A 26,319-nucleotide genomic window follows, 5' to 3' on the forward strand; every position below is an offset into this window, starting at 1 on the left:
GCTTGAGTTGACTATCAGCAAATGGATTTTTTTTTTTAAAAAAGCAACTGCAGTCGGAGAGCTGTGCAAGCCTGCTTGGACAATTTAGTTCCTCAGCAGAAGGCTGCACAAGGAACAGCTGATAGGCAGTCACGGGAAAGCCCCTGAGTTCAGTTAAGGAGGGCAGCAATCAATTAATGAATTGGAGGAAATAGTAAGTGATATCTTCATTCATTTAATGAGCCATTTGATTCAATTAATGAATTTGATTTTAAAAATTTGTAAAGTTGAGTCTGACTCATTTGACAATGGGCAAATCAGAAGGTAATATGTATTTATTGTATAATGTACTTGATGAAAATACTTTCTATAATGTTTAAAAGTATCATAATTTCCAGATTATAAATGCTATGTTTGTATTGCTTACATGTTCTATATGTCAATATTACTCATATACAAGAGACAGAAATAAGATAGCATAGAAAATCATTTCCAACATTGATATCCATTTATGCATGTCTTATCTTCATCACAAGCCATCTGATGCTTGAGTTGCACATTCATCCCAACTCCAGATGGTAGGATCTCTGTTACCAATGAATTATAGCTCAGATGAATACTTTATGGTTTTATTTATAATTACCTGTTGTTAATTGGTTTCCCTTAGCTGGTTACCAAGCTTTAAACCGTGTTTAGTAATCTAGATAAGTACATTATGTATACCCATTAAAGGAAGAAATTGAATTGATAATAAAAAGATATTCTGCTCCTTTTGGACTTCAGTCATGCATATGCATTTCAGAATATATGTATCCGTGGTAAAATCCAAATTTTTTTACTACCGGTTCTGTGGCCGTGGTGTGACTTGGTGGGTGTGGCTTGTGGGAATGGCAGGGGAAGGATACTGCAAAATCTCCATTCCCACCTCACTCCAGGGGAAGGATACTGCAAAATTCCCATTCCCACCCCACTCTAGGGCCAGCCAGAAGTGGCATTTGCTGGTTCTCTGAACTACTCAAAATTTCCGCTACTGGTTCTCCAGAACCTGTCAGAACCTGCTGGATTTCACCCCTGATATGTATGTATGTATAGATAAATGTATGTTATGTCATTGAAGTTTAAACAATCTACTGGTTAGCTTGCACAGATTCTTGTTAATATATTTTCAGATGTCAAATTAATAAATCCATTCATAAATGTATTTTTAAAAAATCAAAATAGTCTTCACTTTTTTTATCTCTTCCTGTAACTGATCCCCAGTGTACTGCAAAATGCTAGATATATAACATCATTGTGGTAAAAGAAGGAAACAGCATTAGGAAACCAACAGTAGAAAATCCTCATATCTGCTTTAATCATCCTCCCTTGCATTTGTGAAATTAAAATTAATATCACTTTATTGTTATTAATCCCAACCTGTTCATGTCAGAGGGATTGTTAAAAGTGCTTCCAGGTTCAAAGGATTAGCTAGTGACATCACCATACCTGCATGGACTTCTTTAATGTCCCTGTCAAGGAGCTGAAGCGAATGACAGGAGCTCAACCCCGCCATGCAGCATCACTCGGATCTCGAACATAGGCTTGCTAACTTCCAACTAGAGGCCTAACTGCATTCCTTAAGTATTATTAATCACTGTTTATTATATGAGGACAAAAATAACTAGACAATAATAACTAGAATAAATCTAGTTTGTGGATTGGTTCTTAATTTGGATTGGTTTTTTTTAAAAAAAATACTGTTTTATTTCTGTTGCTGCAATATTAATATGTTTTGGTCAGCAGCCTTTCAAAAATAGATTTGTAAATCATGATCTTTCCATAGTCAAAGCTGTATAAATTATTTTTCATAAATTTTAATTAAAAATTATACTACAACGGTGGAGATTTAAGAGGATTTTCATAATAGCAATGTTGCTAAGAGCATTGAAATGAGAATGAGTGAGAAAAATTACTAGGAACTCCACTGTCTGTAGAGAGAGATTTGAACCTTGACTTTACAGTCCCAGGCTGACAGCTTCACTTCCATATTTATTTATTTATCATTTTTTCCCTAATAAATAAGCAAAACCTTCTGTATTCAGATTAGTACTTGACCTAGCTAATAAAGGTTTTTTCCTGAACAATCCAGATAAAATTGAATGTGGATGTTGCCACTATTTGAGTAAGGTCAGTTTTTATAGGGACAAATAGTCCTACTCAAATGCTGATTGGTAGAACTAGCATAAATAGAACTGAATATCTGTCACAGTGAAGGAGGGGGGAGTTAATTTATTATCCAAAGCTTCTGGCGGTAGGACAAGAAGCAATGGATGGAATACATCAGAGGAAGATCCAGCCTGGAACTAGTAAGACATTTCCTGAGCACTCAAAACTTTAGAAGGCAAATTGTTCTGTTGATTAATTATTTCCTGATAGAATAATTAATCAATAGAACAATTTGTCTTCTAAAGTTTTGAGTGCTCCATCGCTGGAGATTTTCAAGAAAAGATTGCACAGCCATTTTATTGAGGATGGAGCAAAGACTTCTGCCCTGGGCAGGGAGTTGGACTAGAAGATCTCCAAGGTCTCCTCCAGTCCTACGATTCTATGATTCTGTGAGTATTGACGTATTGGTAAATGTTTCTTAAGAATACCATGAAAAGCATGCCACCCACAGATAAGCCACACCTCAGAAGTTTCACATGTTTTTCAATATATTCTAAACAACTTTAGGACTTCACATTTTGTATCAATAAATGTTGTTTTTCCAGAACCAGATCCAATTTTAAATCTTCGCAACTGATTTACCTGCAAGTGGCACATTTTTCATAGTATTTTGGTTAAAAATTTGAGGGTCAGCTTATCTGCGATTGTATATGGGTACTTCAGAAAAGTCTGCATATTTCTTGATAAATCCATTCACAGATAAGTCGAACACAATTTTGGAAGTACACAGTATTTTGGAAGTTAAAATTCTCAGTTGATTCATTGCTACAGTATACACAGTTCTTAAGCAATTTTGAAATGTTGAGGTTGGCTCCTCTTTAGCTATGGTGAAATATTGTCTAATGAGTTATCATTTGTCTCTCTTCTAGTTACTCTCCCTTTAGTGCTGAGTTTTTTTTATTCTGAAAATCTATTCCACAAATGACTCATTCGTGTTTTGAAACTGTCCACCTGTCCTGGCTAACTATAGTTGTCTATATAAGGGTAGCATTTATTTATTTATTTATTTATTTATTTATTTATTTATTTTGTCACAACATCATACAAAAAGATTATATAGTATATACACATATAAACATATATAGGAAGAAGAAAAGAAGAACAATAGGACAGGAACGGTATGGTCCTCTTAGGAATGGGGTGAGGTCAATAGTAGAAAGTTTTTGGTTAAAGCTATTAGGATTATGGGAAGAGACCACAGAGTCAGGTAAAATAGTTGTCTAGCAGACTCTGTCAGTCTCCTTCCTAGCAATCTAAAGTTGGATTTCAAAACAGTCTACAGTATATGCCATCAATACAAACATATATTTCAGTAGCTGGTTGAGTTCTGGTCATATGCACCAGATTCAAGGTTGTACTCTATAACTTTCTATATCCCTAATGATCATCTACTGCTGCTTAGAATACTTATATCCTTGGAGTGAAAGAAAATTCGTCTAGGAGTGTGCCTATTCTAAGGTTCAGTTTCTATTACCTTGAAGTGAAATTGAAATGTTATCCAATTTCTGTTGGATTTTATTTTCATGAATCTTCCTAGGAAGGGATGAATTTGCCCACCTGACTAGCAATATTTACTGTATATCTTAACCCAGTCTGTCTCTAAAAGTCTTTATCAACCAACTTTTCCCTCAATTTCTTTCTAGATTACCTGAAAACCAACTTTCCCCCTGATATTTAATAATCCGTTTCCTATCTAGCAAATACATTTTTTTAATATTTGCAGTTTTGTGCCATTACTGGAGTATCCTCACTGCACTGTTGGTTTTTTTTTTATCATTATACATTCATGGCTTCAAGAAACACGATAACATAGAAATTACAGTTTTGGCTTGGAAATGTTATAGCATGACTATTGTTTTCTATTTGATGATTATAGATAGTAAAAAATGAATTCAGTCAAGTAACCAAGCATTTTGATGGATAGTTTAATCATTTCAGGCAAAGTTAATGTTTTGTTTTGTTTTGTTATCTAATTCGAGAGGTATGTGATATGGTTATGATTGCCAGTGTGAGCTTCCCTCCTTTCCATTCCAGAATGCATTCTGCTACATAAGCCCAAAAGAAACAACAATTCAGTAACTGGGTTTGAGCATTTGGTCTCATTAGAACTATTGTTCATTTCACAGCAGTCAAATAGAATGCACCAGCTTGATAAAGATAAACCAGACTTTTGAAGAATCCTAGATTATTATGGGCAAATGTACTCAATAATAAACTAAGAATCCTGGTGTCAGGGTCTGCCTCTGTTCAAATCTTAAAAAAGAAAAACCCCAACTCCATGGATTTGGAGAAAAGGTACTTTTAGTAAGAAAGAACTGATAGCAGCAAAAGCAAAGCAAGATCTGAGTAAAATCTGCACCAAGGTTACACATTGAAAGACACCCCCAAAGACTTTCCCCCAGGGTCCAGCCCATAAGGACAAATCAGCATCCAATATAATGTTATGGGAAAGCTCTTCAGCAGAGTCTGGATGCCTCCAGAGGCCCAGGACAGTTGGCCTTGGAAAAGTCCAAACAACTCCACTCTGTTGATGGGTAGCAAACTTCCCTTCCAATTCTCACAGGAATGCTTTACACCAACTCACTTCCTCTCCCTAAATGCCAAAACTCTTCTCCCTGTTTCCATGGCAGCCAAGGACAAGCAAACTGAAAAATGCATGCTGGAGATCCACGTGACATCTGACTTATATTAAATAACATTTGCAAGGTAGTTTGAATATGAATTCAAACCTGGAATCCAGGTTTATGAAACCTGGAAGAAACTTTTTTGTATTCCATAATTAAACAAAATATACTGCTTTTAAAAAAAAATTGAGATAAAACAATCTCAGCTGTTTATAGAGTAAAACAAATGACAAATTTTGAATTTATGAATCATGAAACAAATAAATTGAATGACATTGTTTCAAGTGTCCTAGGCCAGAACATTATATAATGTGATTGGAATGTTTTAATTCTGGATTTTCCTGCATGGACTGTTCTTGAGTAGGAGACTGCAGAAATGCAGGTGACATATGGCATGGTAGAATTAGAGATTTTGGGATATGTTTATTTCTGTCTAATGGTCTCCGGGTTTTTGTATTCAGATCTAGTAGACATAGACAGTATAGCAACTGTTTCTCATAGCTGTGTTACCATTCATTTCTTTCGTTTTTGAGAGCAAAGGGATTGTAAAAGCTGCTGCTCTTAAAGTTTTAATGTGAGATAAGGAAAATAAAGCAATTGATAGGTTCTCCTTGATTTGTTTTTCCCACAAGCTATTCACCAGCTGCTGTCATTAATATTGGTTATAATGAGCTGACTTGGGGGAGGCAAATTTAAATGGCTAGTACAGTTTTCAGAAAGTCTTACGTAGGTGCCCAAACTCTTTCAGACAGATTTAGTGCTAATCTGGAACAGTGCTAAATTTGTATTTAAAATGGTCCTCTAAAGAGCTGACAATTAGGAAATGAGGCAACTGCCTTCATGAATAAAGAAGGCAGATATATGTATCCCAGGATAATGTTGCAGGACCCAATCTGAGTCAGTCACTGGGACCAGAGGTTTATATTTCCAAAGCTTTCAGGCTTATGCTGGAGCCCTCAGGGAACTTCTCACTCTCCAGAATGTATGCATTAGGCTGTTCTATGTGTTGGAAGAAGTGTCCATCTGGGTTCAGTTCCAAGTGGGGAGAAACATGGAGGTTGCTTGGAAGGATGGTTTAATGATGAACAGGACCATATGAGTTTGAAGTTCTGGGTAGCTGACCACATGGAGTGGAGAGTGAGATATATTTATACTCTCCCTTGGGCCTTGCCTTCCTGTTCCTGTGCAAGGGTATGTATCCTATTGATTGCAGACTCTCATGTGGAGTCATGTTTGTCTGAATCGAGTTTGCTTGAACCTTGCTGGGTGATGTAATGAAGGGGCTTGGTTGTGCCATGTGTTGAGTTCTGTTACTAGATGGGTAGAGGGCTTATCCTATTATGTCCTGAGGGTCATATCTTAATCCCATCAGCCTGGAGCTGAGGTTTTTTATTTTGTACATAGGTTGGATCATTCTTTTGTCTTGTAGATAAGCTGGCACCAAAATATCTGCTGGGGGCAGAGAGCTGGGGCTGAGTTTCTATTTCCTTTAAGATTTTTATTTTTCTTAAATAAAATAAAGTTTCTTAAAAGCAAACTTTACAAATCAGATTTTCATTGAAATTGAACTAGCTTAAGGGTTATTATTTGATTCAAATAAATGATTTAGCAACCATTAACTTTGATTCAGAGAAGCAAAAAATATAAATGTTATGAATATATAAATTAAAAGGAGAAATTCAGTTATGGAACCTAATATTTAAAATAAAAAACATTAAACATTTCAATATATAATCAAAAATTTATAAAACTTTTGAACTCTTAATAGGAATCCATTTCATCCAAGGTTGAATCTGTCATAACTTTCACAACAGCTTTATAGAAATTACTGTACTACACAATACAGTAAGAATTAAGTACTAATTCATATCCAAAAGAGTACAATACAAATTAAAAAATTAAGAATTAATTCTTCCAGCTATTTACTTCCTATTGTGTAGGACCATGTATGGCATGCATGCCAGAGATGGCACGCAGAACCCTCTCTGCAGGCACACGAGCTGTCATCCATCTCAGCTCCACTGCACATTCTTCCCGCCAGCCAGCCAGTTAATTTTTGGGTCTGGCCTGCAAGCGGGAGACATGTGGGGGGACCTATCTTTCTGCTGTCTGTGCCTTCCCAGATATCCGGAGATTACTCTCCCAGCGCTGTTTTGGGAGGTGAGTCTCCCCCCCCAGCTGTTTTGGAGGCTTCTCCCCCAGCCATTTTGGGAGGCAAAGGCTTTTCCCCCTCCACCTCCTAGCCGTTCTGGAGGCTTCCCCCCCTCCCAACTGTTTTGGAGGCTTCCCCCGCTCCCAGCCATTTTAGGAGGTAAAGGTTCCCCCCCTCAGCCATTTTGGAGGCTTCCCCCCCAACTGTTTTGGGAGGCAAAGGCTTCCCCCCCAGTGCTGTTTTGGGATGTGAGGCGAAAAGGCGGGGTTGCGTGTGCATGGGGGAGTCACACACATGCAGGGGGGCGGGGCATGTGGGAGTCACATTGCATTATGGGTGTGGGCACATGCGCGTGCGCAATAGCGTGCACACGCTTTTGCCAAGGAAAAATGGTTAGCCATCACTGTCATATAGCATAGTTTCCATAGTAATTTTTACCCAGGCCAAGAAAACACTGGAAGAAATCTTGTAAACTTGGGAAGATGTACTGTGTTGGCTTGATAATAATTTGAAAATTGATGTGAGGAGTCAAACAATGTTGACTGCTTCATTAATTAAACTAAGCCAAACTTAGCCCCTCACCAGAGAAATCTCTGAACTGCAGAGTAGTTTTCTGCCCATGCTTATTGAGAAATATCTAGGTAAAGTTCCCTAAAAATTGCCAACTTCATACTGTATGAAAGGAATATTTGCCCATGTCTATACACATCTTCAAAAATACCTCATTTTTGAAGATGTGTATTGACATGGGCAAAAAAGAGGATATTGAAATTTAAACTCACAGATACCTTGAAAGGTAGATTAAAGCATGATAAAAATGGGCTGTCTAGGTTATGAATTATATGAGCACCTGCAGTTGCAGATTTTAAAATCATATACATTGTGAGTCTTGAAATAACATTATTGATTATTATACCCTTTAAACATATTTCTCCAAACAGATATTTTGTGTGATTGTAACATGATAAGGAAAAAATATTATCAGGATTTCTGTTTAACTCACTAAGATATTTAAAAACAAGTAGGAAAGAAAAACAAAAGTGTTTTTTTGGGAAAGAAGCAGTAGATCAGAAGATGTTTATACTGATCAAAATTTAACTAATTTAATTTTAAATACTTTTAGCAGTTTACATTTAGTTTTTTGTTAAAAATAAAACAGCAGTGAAATCTGTCTGTGCAGATTTGTCCAGAAGAATGTATTGAGAATAATACTGGATTGCTTAGAGCTCTCTTACCACCTGGATAAGAATATGAAGATTAAGTCCACTCAGAAGCTAAGCAAAAGAAAGTGATCAAAATGCTGTTACTTCACATGGAGCTGAAACTGACTGCTGGATGTGAAAAACAACATCCAACTAGAGCAAAACACCTTCCTGTGTGTTTTGGTACCTTGTTGCCAAAGTAGCATAAATATGTTCCAATGGATTTACATTTGAAAACTGATTTTGCAATATACTGCTAAGTATTACAAGAAGTATTATATTGTTCCTCAGAAATGGAAAAAAATATTTCTTAAAAAAGTACAATTTAGTAATTTACATCTGACTTTAGAGCTCTGAAATGGTTTCACATACTGTGTGCTGCAATTGGAGACAGACAGGGGACTTGCACCGCCTTTGTTATTTCAGAGTAATGAGGCTTTGCCATTATTCTTGGGCCCTAAATATTATAATTAATTTCAAATGAAATTAATTAATTTCAAATGAAATTAATGGTCTGATAAATTTTGGCCAATTGTGTAAAGGAAAAAGCAACTGAGGACTGGAAACGGAATAGAACAAGAACAAGGTGAAGGATTATCAAAGAGATCCAACCTAAAATTAATAACAAATTTCCTGGGAGTAAGAACAATTGATCAGTGAAACTGCTTGCTTCCACAAGTTGTAGATGCTGCATCACTAGAGGTTTTCAATAAGAGATTGAATAATCATTTGTCCAGGATGGTATAAGATCATAAGTACATTGTACTGTACTGTAGTGTACTGTATTGATGTCAGTAGGTATTTTACAAGAAGAGTTCTCCACTCCTCCGCAACCAACAAAATACCTTATTCCACCAGACTTGAAATCCTGGGGTTAGAAAGCTTGGAACTCCGTCGCCTTCGACAGGACCTGGTTTTAGCTCATAGAATCATCCATTGTAACGTCCTTCCTGCCAACGACTACTTCAGTTTCAACTACAATAACACAAGAGCTACCAACAGATTTAAACTTAATGTCAACCGCTCCAGTTTGGATTGCAGAAAATATGATTTCTGTAACAGAATTATCTGTGCTTGGAATGCATTACCTGACTCTGTGGTCTCTTCTCATAACCCCAAAAGCTTTAAACAAAATCTATCCACTGTTGAATTCACCCCATTCCTAAGAGGACTCTAAGGGGCGTGCATAAGAGCACAAACATGCCTACCGTTCCTGTCCTTTTGTTTCTTTATATATATATATATATTTGTTTTCTGAGGTTTTCACGAACAACAAACCTGAACAAACAAAGACCTATATATATATATATATATATATATATATATATATATATATATATGTATGTATGTATGTATGTATGTATGTATGTATGTATGTATGTATGTATGTATGTATGTTTTCCGAGGTTTTCACGTGTGTTTGTATGTAGGTCTTTGGTTGTTCGGGTTTTCTCCCGTGTAAAATTGGAAGTGTCTTGGCGACGTTTTGATGAAGTCTCATTCGTCATCTTCAGGCTTCAGCTTCGTGCTTCTGGGAGCAATGTGTGATCGCAGCTGTTTCTTCCTTTTAACTGCTAGTGGGGGTTTGAACTGATTGGGTGGGAGCTTGGCTGTGCTCTGATTGGATGGGGGTTTTTTTGTGCTCTGATTGGCTGGGTGTGTGTCCTGTTTGGGTGGGGGCTTGGTTGTGCTCAGTTTAGTCTGTGTTGCAGGGGGATTTGAGCTGGTGAGCTGCACCACCACCCAGCACAGATCAACTCCGTAGCCAAGACACTCATCTCCAGAACAAAATGCTTAGCTGATGAACAACACCTAAAAACCGAACTAGACACTCTCACTAACGTACTAACATCCAATGGATTCCAAAGAAATAAGATTACCAAGCTAATCCAAAAAGAACCCCCCACTAAAATCGAAGACAGAGAACAAGAAAACGGCACAGCCCTCCTCCCATATATAAAAGGCACCACAGACAGAATCAGCAAGATCCTCCACAAACACAACATCAAGACAGCATTCTGCACAAACTGAAAAATATCCACCATCCTAAGAAACCCCAAAGACAAAATTGAATTAGAAAATCAAGGAGTATATGAAATCCCATGCACCGCCTGCCCCACCACATACATTGGACAAACCAACAGAAGAATAAGTGCACGCATTGAAGAACACAAGAACTCAGTCAAAAAAGAGGAACCAACTTCTTCCCTGGTCCAACACTTTAAAGTCACAGGACATGATATTGACTTTAAAAAGACCAGAACTATTGCCAAAACTGAACACTTTAACAACAGAATAATCAGAGAAGCCATTCACATAGAAAACGCCACACAGCATGAACAAACGAGATGATACCTCCCACCTACCAGCCATTTGGAAACCCGCCCTTATTGACAAACGAGTCCCTAACATGAGGAATGACACCAGACCCACACTCACGAGGTCCACACAGGATGTCACCACCGCACATCCACCCAGAAAGCAGACCCAAACCCACACTGATCATGAAGCACGACCAAGGACCAGAAGCCAGACCGCAGCTGCAACATTAGCCATTTCAAACCCCTCCAATCCATACATGCAGCAGACTGACACCCACTATGAAGATGTAGCACGACCACAAAGCCAAACAACAGCTATGCAGCTCACCAGCTCAAATCCCCCTGCAACACAGTATATGCTTATACTTCCTTGTTTCTCCTCATATATTTGTTTATACATTATATAATCTTTTAGTGTTATGCTTGTATATATTGTTTTGACAAAATTAAATAAATAAAAAAATAAATAAAATAAAGGTCACCTCTTTGAGCAGGGGGTTGGACTAGAAGACTTCAAGATTCCTTCCAAGTCTGTTATTCCATATTCTACCTTTCTATTCATACCAGTGGACAAATATCTTAATTTTTATTTTGCTCAGTTTATCATTTTTTGATCCCATTTCTTTATCAAACCCCATCATGACTGTTTTAAAAGGCTCACCCGAAATTAATACGCATTTTATGCGCATCTCTCCTACTATGCCCTTTCCAAATACATTTTTATAGACATTCTATAATACTTTAATTTACATTGTAAAATTCAGAAGAATGCAGGTATTAGCCTATAATCATGTTTTAGTTTATATTAGTTTGCAGAACTAGGCATTGGAACTGAACCAGTTTCTTATTACACTATCCCCCAATTGATGACTATCCTCTGTTTGAAAACCTCTAGTTACAGGAAGAAGGCGAATCTTTTAGAGACCGAGTGCCCAAACTGCAATCCAAAACCTATTTATTTATCGCAAAGTGCCAACATGGCAATTTAACCTGAATAATAGGTTTTACTACCTAAAATAATGATAAACAAGGCAGAGTTCAGCTAATTGTTCTAAGAAAACCGTGATAAATGCACTTTATACCTCTTCATTTTTTTCTGTTTTTGAAATATTACATTAGCAACAATAAAAAAGGAAAACTTTTGTAATATCATTTCTCTTCCCCCCCCCCTCTGTGGCTTGGAGCATTTAGAAACAGAATAAGAGTTGGAAGGGACCTTGGAGGTCTTCTAGTCCAACCCCTGCTTAGGTAGGAAACCCTACACCACTTCAGACAAATAGTTATCCAATATCTTCTTAAAAATTTCCAGTGTTGGAGCATTCACAAATTCTGGAGGCAAGTTGTTCCAGTGATTAATTGTTCTGTCAGGAAATTTCTCCTTAGTTCTAGATTGCTTCCCTCCCTCCCTCCCTCCCCAGGGGGAGAGGAACCCCTGAATTTAATAAAAATTAAACATTAAGGATTACAATTAAATGTGTCAGGGGAGCAGAAATAAAAGCACTTGAGTCCAAGTATGCAGCACCAAACATTTTAAAGCTCTATGCAGTGAAATTAAATGTGCCAAGTTCAGTCTCTGGGTCTCATTCTCCTAAACTTCTCAGGATTGAGCATAATTCCTCAGGCCTGAAATCTCACTTCTCCTCAGCCCAAAGGAAATTCATAATTTCTCCTGCTTCATATTTGGGCAAAAAACCTCAAATTTAAGTTTGTAAAAAAAAAAAATTAATCCCCCATTTAACTAGTAGATCACTTGAAATTCAGATTCAAGTTGTTATTTTCTGCATTTCTTTAATTTCTCCCTTTGATCATCAGAGCAAATCCCTATTTTAATATTTCTGCTGTTTCACCATGCAGTTCTGCAGCATTTCCTCATTTCAGCCTGCTTGCAACATTTATTACTATTTCTCTCTCTCTTTCTCTCTCTCTATATATATACAACATCTCCTCATTGTAAGTAGGTCTCTCCCTCTCTCCTTCCCTCCCTCTCCCTCTGCCTCTCCCTCTCTCAACAGCAAATGTACCGCAAAGAAGGCAGAATGCTGTTTCACACTTTTTTTTTAGTCCCTCAAACTTTTGTTTCCCTGCAAACGACAGCGAGAAACGTGACAGAGCTAGACTGAGACGATGGGGCAACGTGCCCATGAGAGGACTCTGCATACCGACTGTGACATGCGTGCCATAGGTTCACCACCATGGCTATATAATAATCTGTTCCATTGATGGAGAACTCTTACTTCTTATTTCCTAATGTTTATTTATTTATTTATTATTTATTTATTTATTCATACTTTTATACCGCCCTATCTCCCTAGGGACTCAGGGCGGTGTACAGTAATGTCTAATATATATTTACCTTGTTTATTGTTTTTAATTTATTTTGATTTAATTTATTTGTCATCCATCTCACGGTTTGAGGGAATTCTGTTTCTTGCCATTAGTGGCATGTCAGCTACCCCAGTACCTGGATGAAACTGTCTATCTGGACCCGTTCCAGTCTGGCTTTCGGCCCGGGTACAGTACGGAGACGGCTTTGGTCACGTTGGTGGATGATCTCTGGAGAGCCAGGGATAAGGGTTACTCCTCTGCCCTGGTCCTATTAGACCTCTCAGCGGCTTTCGATACCATCGACCATGGTATCTTGCTGCGCCGGTTAGAGGGGTTGGGAGTGGGAGGCACCGTTTATCGGTGGTTCTCCTCCTACCTCTCTGACCGGACGCAGACGGTGTTGATAGGGGGGCAGAGATCGACTCCGAGGTGCCTCATGTGTGGGGTGCCACAGGATCGATTCTCTCGCCTCTCCAGTTCAACATCTACATGAAGCCACTGGGTGAGATCATCAGTGGTTTTGGGGTGAGATACCAACTGTACGCTGATGACACGCAGCTGTACTTTTCCACCCCAGGCCACCCAAACGAAGCTATCGAAGTACTGTCCCGGTGTCTGGAAGCTATAAGGGTCTGGATGGGGAGGAACAGGCTTAAGCTTAATCCCTCCAAGACGGAGTGGCTGTGGATGCTGGCACCCCGGTACAGTTAGCTGCAGCCGTGGCTGTCTGTTGGGGGCGAGTCATTGGCCCCAATGGAGAGGGTGCGCAACTTGGGCGTGCTCCTGGATGGGCGGTTGTCTTTCAAAGACCATTTGACAGCCGTCTCCAGGAGAGCTTTCTATCAGGTTTGCCTGATCCGCCAGTTGCGCCCCTTTCTGGACCGGGATGCCCTATGCACGGTCACTCATGCTCTCGTTACCTCTCGTCTGGACTATTGCAATGCTCTCTACATGGGGCTCCCCTTGAGGAGCCCTTGGAGACTCCAGTTAGTCCAGAATGCGGCTGCGCGGGTTATTGAGGGAGCAGTTCGGAGCTCCCATGTAACACCTATCCTGCGCAGACTGCACTGGCTGCCTGTTGTCTTCCGGGTGCGCTTCAAGGTGTTAGTTACTACCTTTAAAGCGCTTCATGGCTTAGGACCGGGATACCTACGGGACCGTCTACTGCCAACGTCTATCTCCCAACGACCGGTGCGCTCTCACAGAGAGGGGCTCCTCAGGATGCCGTCAGCCAAGCAATGTCGGCTGGCGGCCCACAGGGGGAGGGCCTTCTCTGTGGGGGCTCCTACCCTATGGAATGAGCTTCCCCCTGGACTCCGACAAATACCTGACCTTAGGACCTTCCGCCGCGAACTTAAAACCTACTTATTTCATCTTGCTGGACTCGCTTAAATTTTAAATTATCAAATTGATTTTATGGGTTTTAAATTTTTTGTAAATTTTAGAGGGTAATATTTTATCTATAAGTAGCCATATCAAATAGGTTTTTTAAGGATTGTTTTTAGTTTTGTATTGTTGTTTTCTTTCTGTATTTTATTCTTGGCTGTACACCGCCCTGAGTCCTTCGGGAGAAGGGCGGTCTATAAATAAAAATATTCTATTCTATTCTATTAGAGCCATTGGAGTAAGTGGAATAAATCTGCAATGCATTCATAGTTTTGAATGCATTCAAAAATATGAATGCAAAAATAAGCATCTTTCAACCTTCTCTTCTTCAAGTTAAACATTTCAATTGTTATTCATAGGACTTTGTTTTGAGTCCTTTCATGATTTTGGTAGCTATTTTCTGAACCTGTTCTAGTTTTTTGTTTTTTTTTAAACTGGTGTGCAGAACTGAATGCAATACTTGACATTAAGGCTGACTAAGGCAGAGTAGCGCACATAGACGTAGTACTTCCTGCAAACTGTACACACCTTTTTTGCACCTCAAGGTGATGTTGACCTACACTGCAGCTGTTGTGGCATGTTGAGCTTGTGATTCACTAGTACACCCAAATCCTTCTCATATGTCCTGGTCTTGAATCAGATTTCCCCTATTTTGTCCTGTTTGTTGTACATATATACTTAACTTAAATGCATGAACTCGCTTTTTTCCATGTGAAATATCATTCTGTCTCCACACATTATTCTAGCCTGATTGAGGGGTGGTGGTGGTTGTTTTGTGTATTCTTAGAAATATTAGCCATTTCTCCGTGCTAGGCATTTGAGAAGTATTCTAATACCTTATCCATATCATTTAGAAAACTATTGAGCAGCACTAGGCCCAGAACAAAAGCCCTGTGTCCAAAACACATTGGAGATGTCTCTCTAGGTAGATTTGATACATTTTATAGCTATTTTTTGACTATAATCTTAGAGCTGACTGTGGATCCACCTATATTGAGTTGTCAAACCTGTACTTCTCTATTTAGTTATTAAAAATGCTATAAGAGACTTGTGTTGTTTTGTGTTGCAATGCAGTGCTAAACTAGAAATTGAAGCAAATTCAAAATGCAGTGGTGATGCTCTTACTAGACACAAGCACTAATGGTATGTTTTTATTTTATTGACTACATTGACTCATAGTTCATTTCCAGAATCAATTTAGATAAACTTTTAAACTTTAAATAAGTACTGCAATATTCAAAGGACTGCTGAGCTTTTTAAATGGCTGCCTGTATATTAAGATTTTCAACAGAGATATAATTGGAGGAATTATAGTTGATACCAAAGGCAAAGATTTACTCAGCAATAGCATCTTAATGTGGGATTCCCATTGATTAGATATATCTAGCATTTGGGATTGTTTCAATAACAGGTGAAGGTGTTTAAAGTTTTTTAATCCATTTAAACTTCTATACTATTCTTATATATATTTAATTTCATCAATGATGCTACTCCTTTCTATTGTGATGCTTTAGTGTTTTGGTTTTATTATGCTGATTTTAATATGTGAAGTGCAATTTTAATATTTTGTATGCTATTCTAGAACCCTGTTGAAGAAAAGGAAATATATCAAGTACATAATTAAAGAAAAATTGTTCATTTATTTGGCTTTTGTAGTTCCTTTAATTCATGGGATATTGTCCATGTAACAACCAATGACCTTTAAAATGTAACTTTCATAGCAGCATTTTTTTTCCTGTCATCAGGTTGCATGGGTTCCATTTCATGCTTTTAAATGGAATGATTGCAGACTTTGTTTGACTGCAAAGATTGTATTACATTTTGTTTGACAAGGAAAGCTAAAAGGTTTAGACTTTATTCAGAATTTTGCAATTTAAATGTAAAGAAGATGCAAAGTAGCTATGATTACATCCCAAAACCACAAAAATCAATTGTACATACTTAATTGGTCCTTATCTTGCAGTTATAGTATATAACATGTCTTTTTACAAAGATGGGGAAAGGGTATAGTTCCTTCCCCTCTGAAGTACTCTAGGTGTATAGTTACCCTTTCCTTTTAACTTCATTCCATTCTCTCCATCCAGCATTATCTCTACTAAACATGTAAGCAATTTAGATCATTAAAAATTTAGATTAGTGAAAAGACCACCACATGATAGTTAAAAAGTTTGCAAAAAAACATAGAATTTTAATAATCAAATATAGCTAAAATCAAGATGATTAAATCTATAATAACAATGTTAATTTTGTTGATCCAATGTAACATCCTAAGGTTTTTCACTCTACTCTTTTGCTTTGGCTGTTGTATTTATATCATAACTTTCTAAAACTGTTTCACTTCTACAAAATAGGAATTAGAAGTCACATTATTTGGGAGATGGGTGGCGTATAAATTTAATGAATAAAATTAGTAACAAAATCAATTGTAGAAAATTCAACTGAAATTAAGTTTAGTAAAAACCATTAAGTCAAAAACTATCAACTATCTCTTTTCTTCTACTAGAATAAATACTTTGTATCTTTCCATACTTGTTAAGAATCAGTTATTAAAAATTATGGCAAAAATATCTTGTATATCATAAGACATAGATATCATGAGAAATCAGGGTTTCCCACTAAACACATTTTTCTTGACAAGATACATTCATTTTCTAAAATTGCTATTACAGATACTAGTTTCTTCATCTTCATTTGAAGATGCATCTTCATTTGAAGATGCTGAGTTTCTTTAATTCCAGTGTCTCAGGTTACAGCATTACATTTGAAAAATGAATTTTCATTTCCCCACGATTTGAAAGATGAGCAAAGGAGTGATAAGTGGAAGTGTGCAAACTTGACATGTATGCAGAAACTTTCACATTATGGAAAACATGATACTTCGTAGTTTTGAATATGTTCAGTTAATCCTCATGCTAGGCATAATAGAATCCTGCATCTTATTGTATTTTCTCTTGTCAATAGAAATAAACCTTTCCAATTCCTATTAGAACACTATAAAAATATTGTTCAGATTAAATTGCTACCATTTTAGATTAGGGTACATTTCCAGGGGTAAAAATAGCCTCCTAAATATTGGAGCTATAACACCTTTAAGTAAGTCCTAGGACTATAGGCTCTAGAATCGTGCTGGTAGATTATTCATTGTTTACATTTTTATCTTTTTTTTTAAAGATGGTATGTATATGGTATAAATATAATACCATAGAATACGCGTTTTAAAGAACCCAGGGCCAGAAATTTCATATTTTTCTTGTAATGATATTTTCTGATTGCCTCATGTCCTGTAAACTCACTATCTCTAAAAGAAATAAAGAAACCCTGTATTCAAAAATGTATAGCTGCTACCTAAAATAGTAAGATTCATTTCTTAAATTATTGGATTCTTTGAAAGCTATTCCCCTTCAGTTTTGATTAATAACATTACTGGAATTTAAATTGGTCTGGGTGGGCAGCAATGGTAGGTTTTTACCAGGTAGTGTTGGCAGCGGCAGGCTCCGCCAACCTGCCCAGACGTCATCACCGACGCTCTGCGAATTGGTAGTGAAGGTAAGATGAACTCACTACTGGTGGGCAGAGACAGAGAATTAACCTTGATCTGATCTACAGAAGTTGCTCTTATTAGGAAACCAGCTACACTCTAGTTAAGAATGGGAAATATTAAGTCTCCTGCAAGTGATGATAACTGTCCGGCTCTTACTTTACAGTAATTTTTGCTCAGAAATAAGAAACAACCTACAACAAAAAGATGATCTAGGTTTATAATTTTTTAAAACTTTTCAAAATAATTGCTTTTATTTCCCATTTGATCAAACAATAGTTTTGATTTTCTTTTTGATTTCTTTTGTTTCATATGACAGCACCATCTCCAATCATGAATGTGAAACAAGGGAAAGTCGCCAAAAATAGCATTTCATTCTCCTGGCAGGAACCAGATCGACCCAATGGCATCATTCTGGAATACGAAATCAAATATTTTGAAAAGGTGTGATAGTCTGTTTCCAAGATCATACTGACTTTTATTTCTTTACTCTTCTGTTCTTTTGGAATAATTTGTATTAAAAAGTATTGACATCATTTATTTTAAATTACTGCCAAATATTGTATTGGATTAGGAATTTTTAACATTTATGTTTATGCATGCATAGGCATATATTTTCATTAATACATTATTTGTCTCAAACAAAAAAACATTTTAGTTTTCCTATCAGTTCATTTCCAATCATATTGCATTAAAATAAAGATGATGTACACTACATTGTCATACTCAAAAGTCGCCATACTTCAATGGGACATCCTCCAAGAATTGGAGTTTAATTACTGAGATTAGATGAAGATGAGAATATTGCCAGAAAGTCATGTACTTATTTAAAATAGTTAACAAAAATAACTAAAATCCCTGTAAAATAAAGCAGTGTCACATAATGAAATGGTAGGGTGCCTTAGTAAAAAATGGCATTAGTGTTTTGTTGGGAAAGAAGCTTCAAATTAAGAATTGCTGACGTCATTGTTCTGTTTCTTAATTTCGCTTATTTTCTGTTTTTATTAGTTTGGGAACTATCTTGGTTAAATGTTTTAGTCTCAAAATGCCAGGACAATACAAAGAGAAATTCCACAAAAGCAACTTTTGTTCTCTATGCATTTCTGAGTGTTTTTACTTTCCCAACTAACAATTCCAAATTTCAGTTTGATTGAAAATGATGGGATTTTTGCTTTATAGATTCCTAAACTGTGTCCCACATGATTAAGCTGTAATTTCCAAATTTTCTAAAGCAATCATTAAGTTAAGCACACTTAGTTGCCCATTGGTTTATAGTACACAAAATTATCACTAATAGCACAGGCAGCAGAAGAGAGCACGTAAAGACAGTTTTATAAATTGCTGCCTATTAGCTATTGACCATCAGGGACATTTTATACCGTTCACCAAAATACAGTGCTTTTCTGCCAGCACTTTCTTCCCAATTATAACTACTGACTGGGAAAAGATATTTCAAAACCTTTCTTGAAAGAGGTATACAGACCATCAGGATCCAATTCAAACGCACCAATTTGATTCAAAAGAATGCAGTTTGTCTTGACATGTAGATCATCATGGCATCTTCTAGAATCATCTCATCTTCATTGTTCCAAAATAATAGTGATGAGGACAGGTTTCCTATCACCTTAGTTATGACTGGATAATGTGAAGACAAGGTGTGCCCCTAATGGGAATGTGGCCACAGAATTATTATTTTTTCAATTTGATCTGATAATAATAAACTTTTATTACAGCTTTAGTCCAGAAAACATTGTATAGAAACACATTTCCTTAATTAAGACTAAACACATTCCCTTAATAAGACTAAAAAGCGGATAGAAAATATAATAAAATTAAATAACAATAAACATAATATAATAGCAATCATGTGAATATCAGTGGTGATTACCAAATTGGCACTAATATTCAAGCTTAGGTAGAATTAATAGAAAAAAATAGAGGGACAAAATTAGTTAACATGGAAAGATAGCTCATAGTCCTGAGTGAATAAAAAGAATGAGAGATAAGAGTTGTGCTTTCTACTAGAGCAGTTCTTTAAAATAGGATCTATATATGTTTTCTAAGATCCTGCAGGTGGCTTAGGAAATCTCATATGAGCATAAACACTGCTGAAGCGAGATGTCTTTATGTCATCCAGATAGAATTGTGGAGGTTAGTGCATCCAAGCTTGTCAAGGCAAAGGTTTAATGAAAATTTCAGAATTGGAATTCAGGCAATGGCACCTGCCTATTTGAGAAAAATCCATGAAATGTGTGGTTGCATGCTTGGCTTATATTGGTTTGGAAATTGGATATCCCAGATATGCTGCTTAAGATGATGCTTGGCAACTTTTGAACTAGAGAACTTGGCAGGTGTTCTCTAAAAAGGAAACTGAGGAGTTTGTTATTAACTCTTGTTAGACTACTTGATTTAAAATGATGCCCGAGAACCAGTAAAACTAAATCTAAAGTGGGAAAAATAATCAGAATGTAATGAGATAGCAGGCTTTGAAACCCACAAAATCAAAACTGTCTCTAACCATAGGGGAGGATTTCTTTTACATATCTTGGAATTGCAGGGTAAACTTGGAATGGACAACTTTTTTATTTTAAAGTTTGTAAAAATGCAGATCTGAACATCATGAAGAAACTGAGAGATAACAATAGGAAATTTGATTTGAAAATTTATTTAGAAGTAGTAATTTGATCAACTTGCAACCATATTATTTTGTAAAGCAATTTTTGTTTAAACATATGTTTTAAAGATAAATGCAATTATTTAAGAGTAGTTTAAATGTACCACGTTATTAAACTTTATTATGCTTAGTATTATAGTTGGTATCCTGAAGTTATTACATTTTATGAAACTCAAATGTATAATAATAATAATAATAATAATAATAATAATAATAATAATAATAATAATAATAATAATATAATTATCTCATTTGCTTGTATACTGTCATTTTGTGTAAATAAAATAATATATTAAAATTTAATGACAAATTTCATTATAGGGCTTCATTTAAAAGAAGTTAGATTCAAATCTCATTAAAATTCTTATAATAAATAATATAAAATTGCAAATAAAATTAGTTTCACCAGATAGCTCTCAGCAGTACCTTTTAAAATTTCCATGTTTTTAAAAGTAGTTTTACAGTAATATTTCTCATTAAAAGTATTAATGTGAATACCAAAAGGCACATAACATCCCTTTAATAATAACTTTAACAGTAAATATAAAACTGAGTTTTGTGTGTTCCTTCTGATATATAAACTATGCAGGAGAGTTCGAGTTCCCTTATTTGCAGAGCCATTGAACAAGCTATAAGTTCCTTTTTCCACACAAGTATCTCTTTTCTTACTATTAAAATGCATTGCATGCGCATCAAAATTAATGCTAGATTAGGGTAACTGTTAATAGAATATGAAGCTGGGTTGTAAAGTTCAAGAAAAAGTTATTATTATTAGCTTAAACTTAGATGCAGATATAAATCTATATCAACTTTAATAGTTAAGAAAGGGAAGGATGTAAACCTAATTCCTAAGTGATGAATTATATCACCATAGACAAAAATATTGGCAAGAATCAGACCCAATGGTTGTACTTGCTATTTATGAAATTTATTCTTCTATATATGTGTGTTCATGTATGTTGTTGCACCAAAAAAGGATCAGGAGACCAGTTATACCATCATCAAATCCAAGCAGACAAGAATTACAGCTGATGGCTTGAAACCGGCTTCAGTATACGTTTTCCAGATTCGTGCTCGTACCTCAGCCGGTTATGGTGGCTTCAGTCGAAGATTTGAGTTTAAAACGAGCCCAGTGTGTAAGTCATTTTTATTACTGATTACCCAGGTCTTTATTTGTGATTATGAGAAAATCATCAGCTGATCAATATTTTTGCAGAATCAATTTCAGCCTTACCATAGTCTTCCCACTTTAGGCACCAGGCTTAATTTTCTTCAGACTTATCAGTAACATGAGTTAAGTAGTCTAATTTCTACTGTGCCATATATAAAAATTGCTGACATCAAAACATCAAACATCAAATTTATCATTATTATATTAATAGGTTGATCCCAAAACTGAAGAAAGTGTAAGCCATGAGTAAGGTCTGAGTAATCTATACTTAAGCAGTTGAGGACAAAAGCAACTTGGGCTTTTCCATATTTACCGTATTTTTTGGAGTATAAGACACACTCCCCCCCCCCACAAGAGGCTGAAAATTTGGGTGCGTCTTATACTCTATGTAGCTTTTTTGAAGCTTTTTTTCAGCCCTAACGAGGCACTAGCAAGTGAAGCGATCTTCCGTGCTTTGCCTGCTCCTTCCGACTCTCAGTTGTGCTTTAGAAGCTGTTTTTTATCTCCAAGCAGGGGATAAAAAGCATGTGCACATGCTCAAAACCAGCAAACTAATGTGCTGAATCTGACCAGACTAAGGATGCTAGCCAATTGAATACCTGGTAGGCAGATTTTTATTTTCCTCCCCAAAAACCAAGCTGCATTTATACTCTGGTGCATCTTATACTCTGAAAAATACAGTAACTTGCCAAAATATGAGTGCACACTTGGCAAGTCCCAACAGGCAATCTTATTTCTCTGGTAATAGTGTGGTGTATGATATATACCGAAGCATAGAATAGATTTCAAAGGGAATGTAGTGGTGGCATAGAAATATAATTATTAATCTTAGCACATGAGTGCAGACACCATCCAAGATCGAAATCTTAAATATGTAAAAGATAATGGCAGGTGAGGTGTCACTGTTCTGCGGAGATTAATTTATTTTTAAAAATATGTTACAGAAGGGAAAGAAAAACAAGTTATAAAAGTCCTGTATAACAGTGATCACCAATTTTTCTGGCTCTGTGGACTGGCAGGGGCAATGGCAACAGTGGGGAGGTGATGGTTTCATGCCCGCCACTTGTGCAAATGGAGCTTCGCACTCTCACCTGTTCCTTGTGCAGCCCAGTTCCTATTTGCCGACCGGGGTTGAAGACGTCTGCTCTATAACATTCACATGAAGAAGTCCTTGATGAAGAGATGGGTTTTGATTAGATGCCTAAAGAACATAAGAGTAGGCACTTCAGTGATTTCATGGGGAGAGAATTCCAAGAAACTAATGTAACTACAGAGGATATTTCTTTGTAAGTAAGCATGCTAGTGTTCCATAAATGCAGGTGTCATTGCATTAAAACAGATCTGTATTACAAATTACTTGTCAGGCTGGAAAAGCCTTGCAATTAGGTCATGGTAATTATTTAATTTAACCACCCATCTCCCTCATAGGAGGCCTCTTTATTATCACTTTGTCTAAGGAATCCTTAGATGTGCCATCAAGGAGTTTTTCTTTGTGATCATATAGATCAGTGGTAGTCAACCTGGTCCCTACTGCCCACTAGTGAGCATTCCAGCTTTCATGGTGGGCGCTAGGGGTTTTGTCCAATACTGAAGCACTTTCCTTTTTTTTTAATTTAATTGACTTTTTAAAAAAATTTCATAGCATTATTTAAAAACATTTTCATTAGGTTTTCAAAAAATTCCCTGTGACAATTTAAATTTCTGAAAATATACTATTTGTATCACCCGCGCATAAGTTTAGTTCACGTTATGCAAATGAAACTAAATGGTGCTATAGTGAGACCACAAACAAAAGAGCCTCATCCCAGAATAGCTCGCGCATCTCTCCCCACACCACCCAGCTGTAACAGACAAGCAGAGCTGGTAGCCAGCGCCCCCTGCCCCCGAAACCCAATCCACAAGGCGCGAGAATCATGTGCAGACGATGATACACGGAGCATTACTGTGGAACCAGTGGGCAGTTAGAAATTTTTACTACTAAGAGAGATACAAAAGTGGGCGGTAGTTATAAAAAGGTTAACTACCCCGATATAGATAGATCTTCCCCATGATGTTCTATTACTAACCTGTTCTTTAGGTCTTTAGGTCTTTAGATCTCCCAGAGGTACATTTAACACTCCACCCTGTTGCTGGTTGTGCTTTTCTAGTCTTCCCGCTTTCTCAGCAACAGAGCCTTTTCCACAGACCTTTGTCTTTGTAATAATTGTCAACAATGAGGCATGAAGACTGAAAAAAACCTTTGACAATCGTGAGCATGTCTGATTATAGTTAAATGGATTGTAGCCTTTCTTCCCTTTAAAAATATTCCTGAAATCTACAAAATTAATAATGCAATAAAGAGAAAAATGTTCTCAAAAGTATCTTATGCTACTAATACAGCAAAAGTGCATTTTATGACAGTTTAGAACCAGAGATAATGGTTTCAATGTTCAAGCACAAAATCTTATACTCAATGTGATAGGATTGTGCTATCTCTTGAATAGTGGTTTGCTAAATAGTGAATAAAGGCCATGATATTTTTTTTAAAAAATTGAATTCGGCCAAACTTCATAGGACTTTAATTTTAGTTTAGTTTTCTAAAGATATACATCATTCTGAAAACCGTTTTTAAAATTGGAGATAATTTCAGATGCCACTTATAATATGAAATGAGAATATTGCATCATTTTACATCATTTGTTCTCTCTGATTTTGCTCAGCTGATTATTTAGTTATTTATTTGCCTGCCTTTTTGTTTAATCAGTCATTCAAAATGGTTTGAGTCAATTGCATTAAGTTTTTTAGTTCTTGATTTAGATATAATGCTTGCTATCTTATGACAAAATGGATGACGCAGGAGTGTTGGGCCCATACCCAGCCGTTGCCGGCAAAGCACACTCCAGTCTAGGGTCTAGGCCACAATGAGTAGTAGGGCTGCTGCGGTAACCCTTGAAGGCTAGGGTGTGGGCCTGGATGGGCACAGAACTTGGTGGTAGTAGATGATGGCTTTTTTAAAAATATCATATTCGGTGTGCCTGTGAAAAAGGTTCTGTACAGGTAGTCCTTGACTTACAACTATTCATTTAATGACCATTTGAAGTTACAGAGGCACTAAGAAAGGTGACCTATGACCACTTTTCACACTTATGACCAGTGGTAAGATTCAAATATTTAACAACCAGTTCTCTGCCCTAATGACTGACTGAGTGGGCATGGCTGGGTGATCATGTGACCGAGTGAGCATGGTCAACTTGATATCATGGCAAGGTGGGGCGGTGTAGGTGGACCGATGCTGCAGGGTGATTTCCTATGTACCATTCTGAGCTTCTTCCCCCACTCTTGGGCTGACAAAATGATTATTATTATTTTTATTTTTATTATTATTATTATTATTATTATTATTATTATTATTATTATTATTATTATTATTATTATTATTATTATTATTATTATTATTATTTATTAGATTTTTATACCGCCCTTCTCCCGAAGGACTCAGGGCGATGTACAGCCAAAAGTAAAAACAGACAATACAATATACAATTTAAAATACAAACTAAAAAACTTATTTTATAATTGGCCTAAAAAACTTTAAAATATATAAAACTAAAACCCCATTAAAATTAATATTAAAAAATTTAAAATCGATAAAATTTAAAATCGATAAAATTTATGCCAGCCCCGCGCGAATGAAAAGATGTGTCTTCAGTTCGCGGCGGAAGGTCCGAAGGTCAGGTATTTGGCGTAAACCCGGGGGAAGCTCGTTCCAGAGTGTGGGAGCCCCCACAGAGAAGGACCTTCCCCTGGGGGCCGCCAGCCAACATTGCTTGGCGGACGGCACCCTGAGAAGTCCCTCTCTGTGAGAGCGTACGGGTCGATGGGAGGCATGCGGTAACAGCAGGCGGTCCCGTAAGTACCCAGGCCCTAAGCCATGGAGCGCTTTGAAGGTAGTAACCAAGACCTTAAAGTGCACTCGAAAGGCCACCGGTAGCCAGTGCAGTCTGCGCAGGAGCGGTGTTACATGGGAGCTACGCGTAGCTCCCTCTATCACCCACGCAGCTGCATTCTGGACTAACTGAAGCCTCCAAGTGCACCTCAAGGGGAGCCCCATGTAGAGAGCATTACAATAATCCAAGCGAGAGGTAACGAGCGCATGAGTGACTGTGCACAAGGCATCCCGATCAAGGAAGGGGCGCAACTGCCGAACCAGGCGAACCTGGTGGAAGGCCCTCTTGGAGACGGCCGTCAAATGATCTTCAAACGACAGCCGTTCATCCAGGAGGACACCTAAGTTGCGCATCTTATCCTTTGGGGCCAATAACTCGCCTCCAACAATCAGCCGCGGCTGCAGCTGACTGAATCGGGGTGCCGGCATCCACAGCCGGCACCCCGATAAATAAAAGTCCATTTAAAGATTGCAATTGCCTGACAAACCCATGCTGGCAAAAGGAGGCTGGGGGCAGGGGGAAGAGAAAGGCCAATGAAAACACCCCATTTTCTGCCTTCATTCAGCTGTCTGTGCCACGCCAGATCGCAATGAGGAGGTGGGGGGAGGAACCTTCATTGTGTACCCTGAAGTCCATCTGCTGCTCCTCCAAGCTCAGTTCTGGTGGCAGCTGACCATTGGCCAATTTTCTTCTAGAGCTCATGCAAGGAATCCTGGAGTTTAGTGGCAGCATAGTGCATGCTTTTCACTCTAAGCAGCCCGGACTGGAAAACGCATGGCTGGGGCAGAGTGGTCCTCCTTAACAAGCTCCAAACAA

The 26,319-nt window shown here is 37.3% G+C and overlaps 1 protein-coding gene across 1 annotated transcript in view; it reads left to right on the top strand.

Annotated features, from left to right (window-relative positions):
- The window catches only part of EPHA5 (EPH receptor A5), a 213,435-nt gene that overhangs the window by 130,755 nt on the left and 56,361 nt on the right, over positions 1-26,319 (top strand). Inside the window, exons 6-7 of the mRNA XM_058182027.1 lie at positions 18,052-18,176; positions 21,383-21,542. Of these exons, the coding sequence (XP_058038010.1) occupies positions 18,052-18,176; positions 21,383-21,542 (285 nt within the window). The remainder of the gene's footprint in view (positions 1-18,051; positions 18,177-21,382; positions 21,543-26,319) is intronic.

The sequence above is a fragment of the Ahaetulla prasina genome, chromosome 4 (genome assembly GCF_028640845.1).
Source record: "Ahaetulla prasina isolate Xishuangbanna chromosome 4, ASM2864084v1, whole genome shotgun sequence".
Taxonomy (NCBI): Eukaryota; Metazoa; Chordata; class Lepidosauria; order Squamata; family Colubridae; genus Ahaetulla; species Ahaetulla prasina.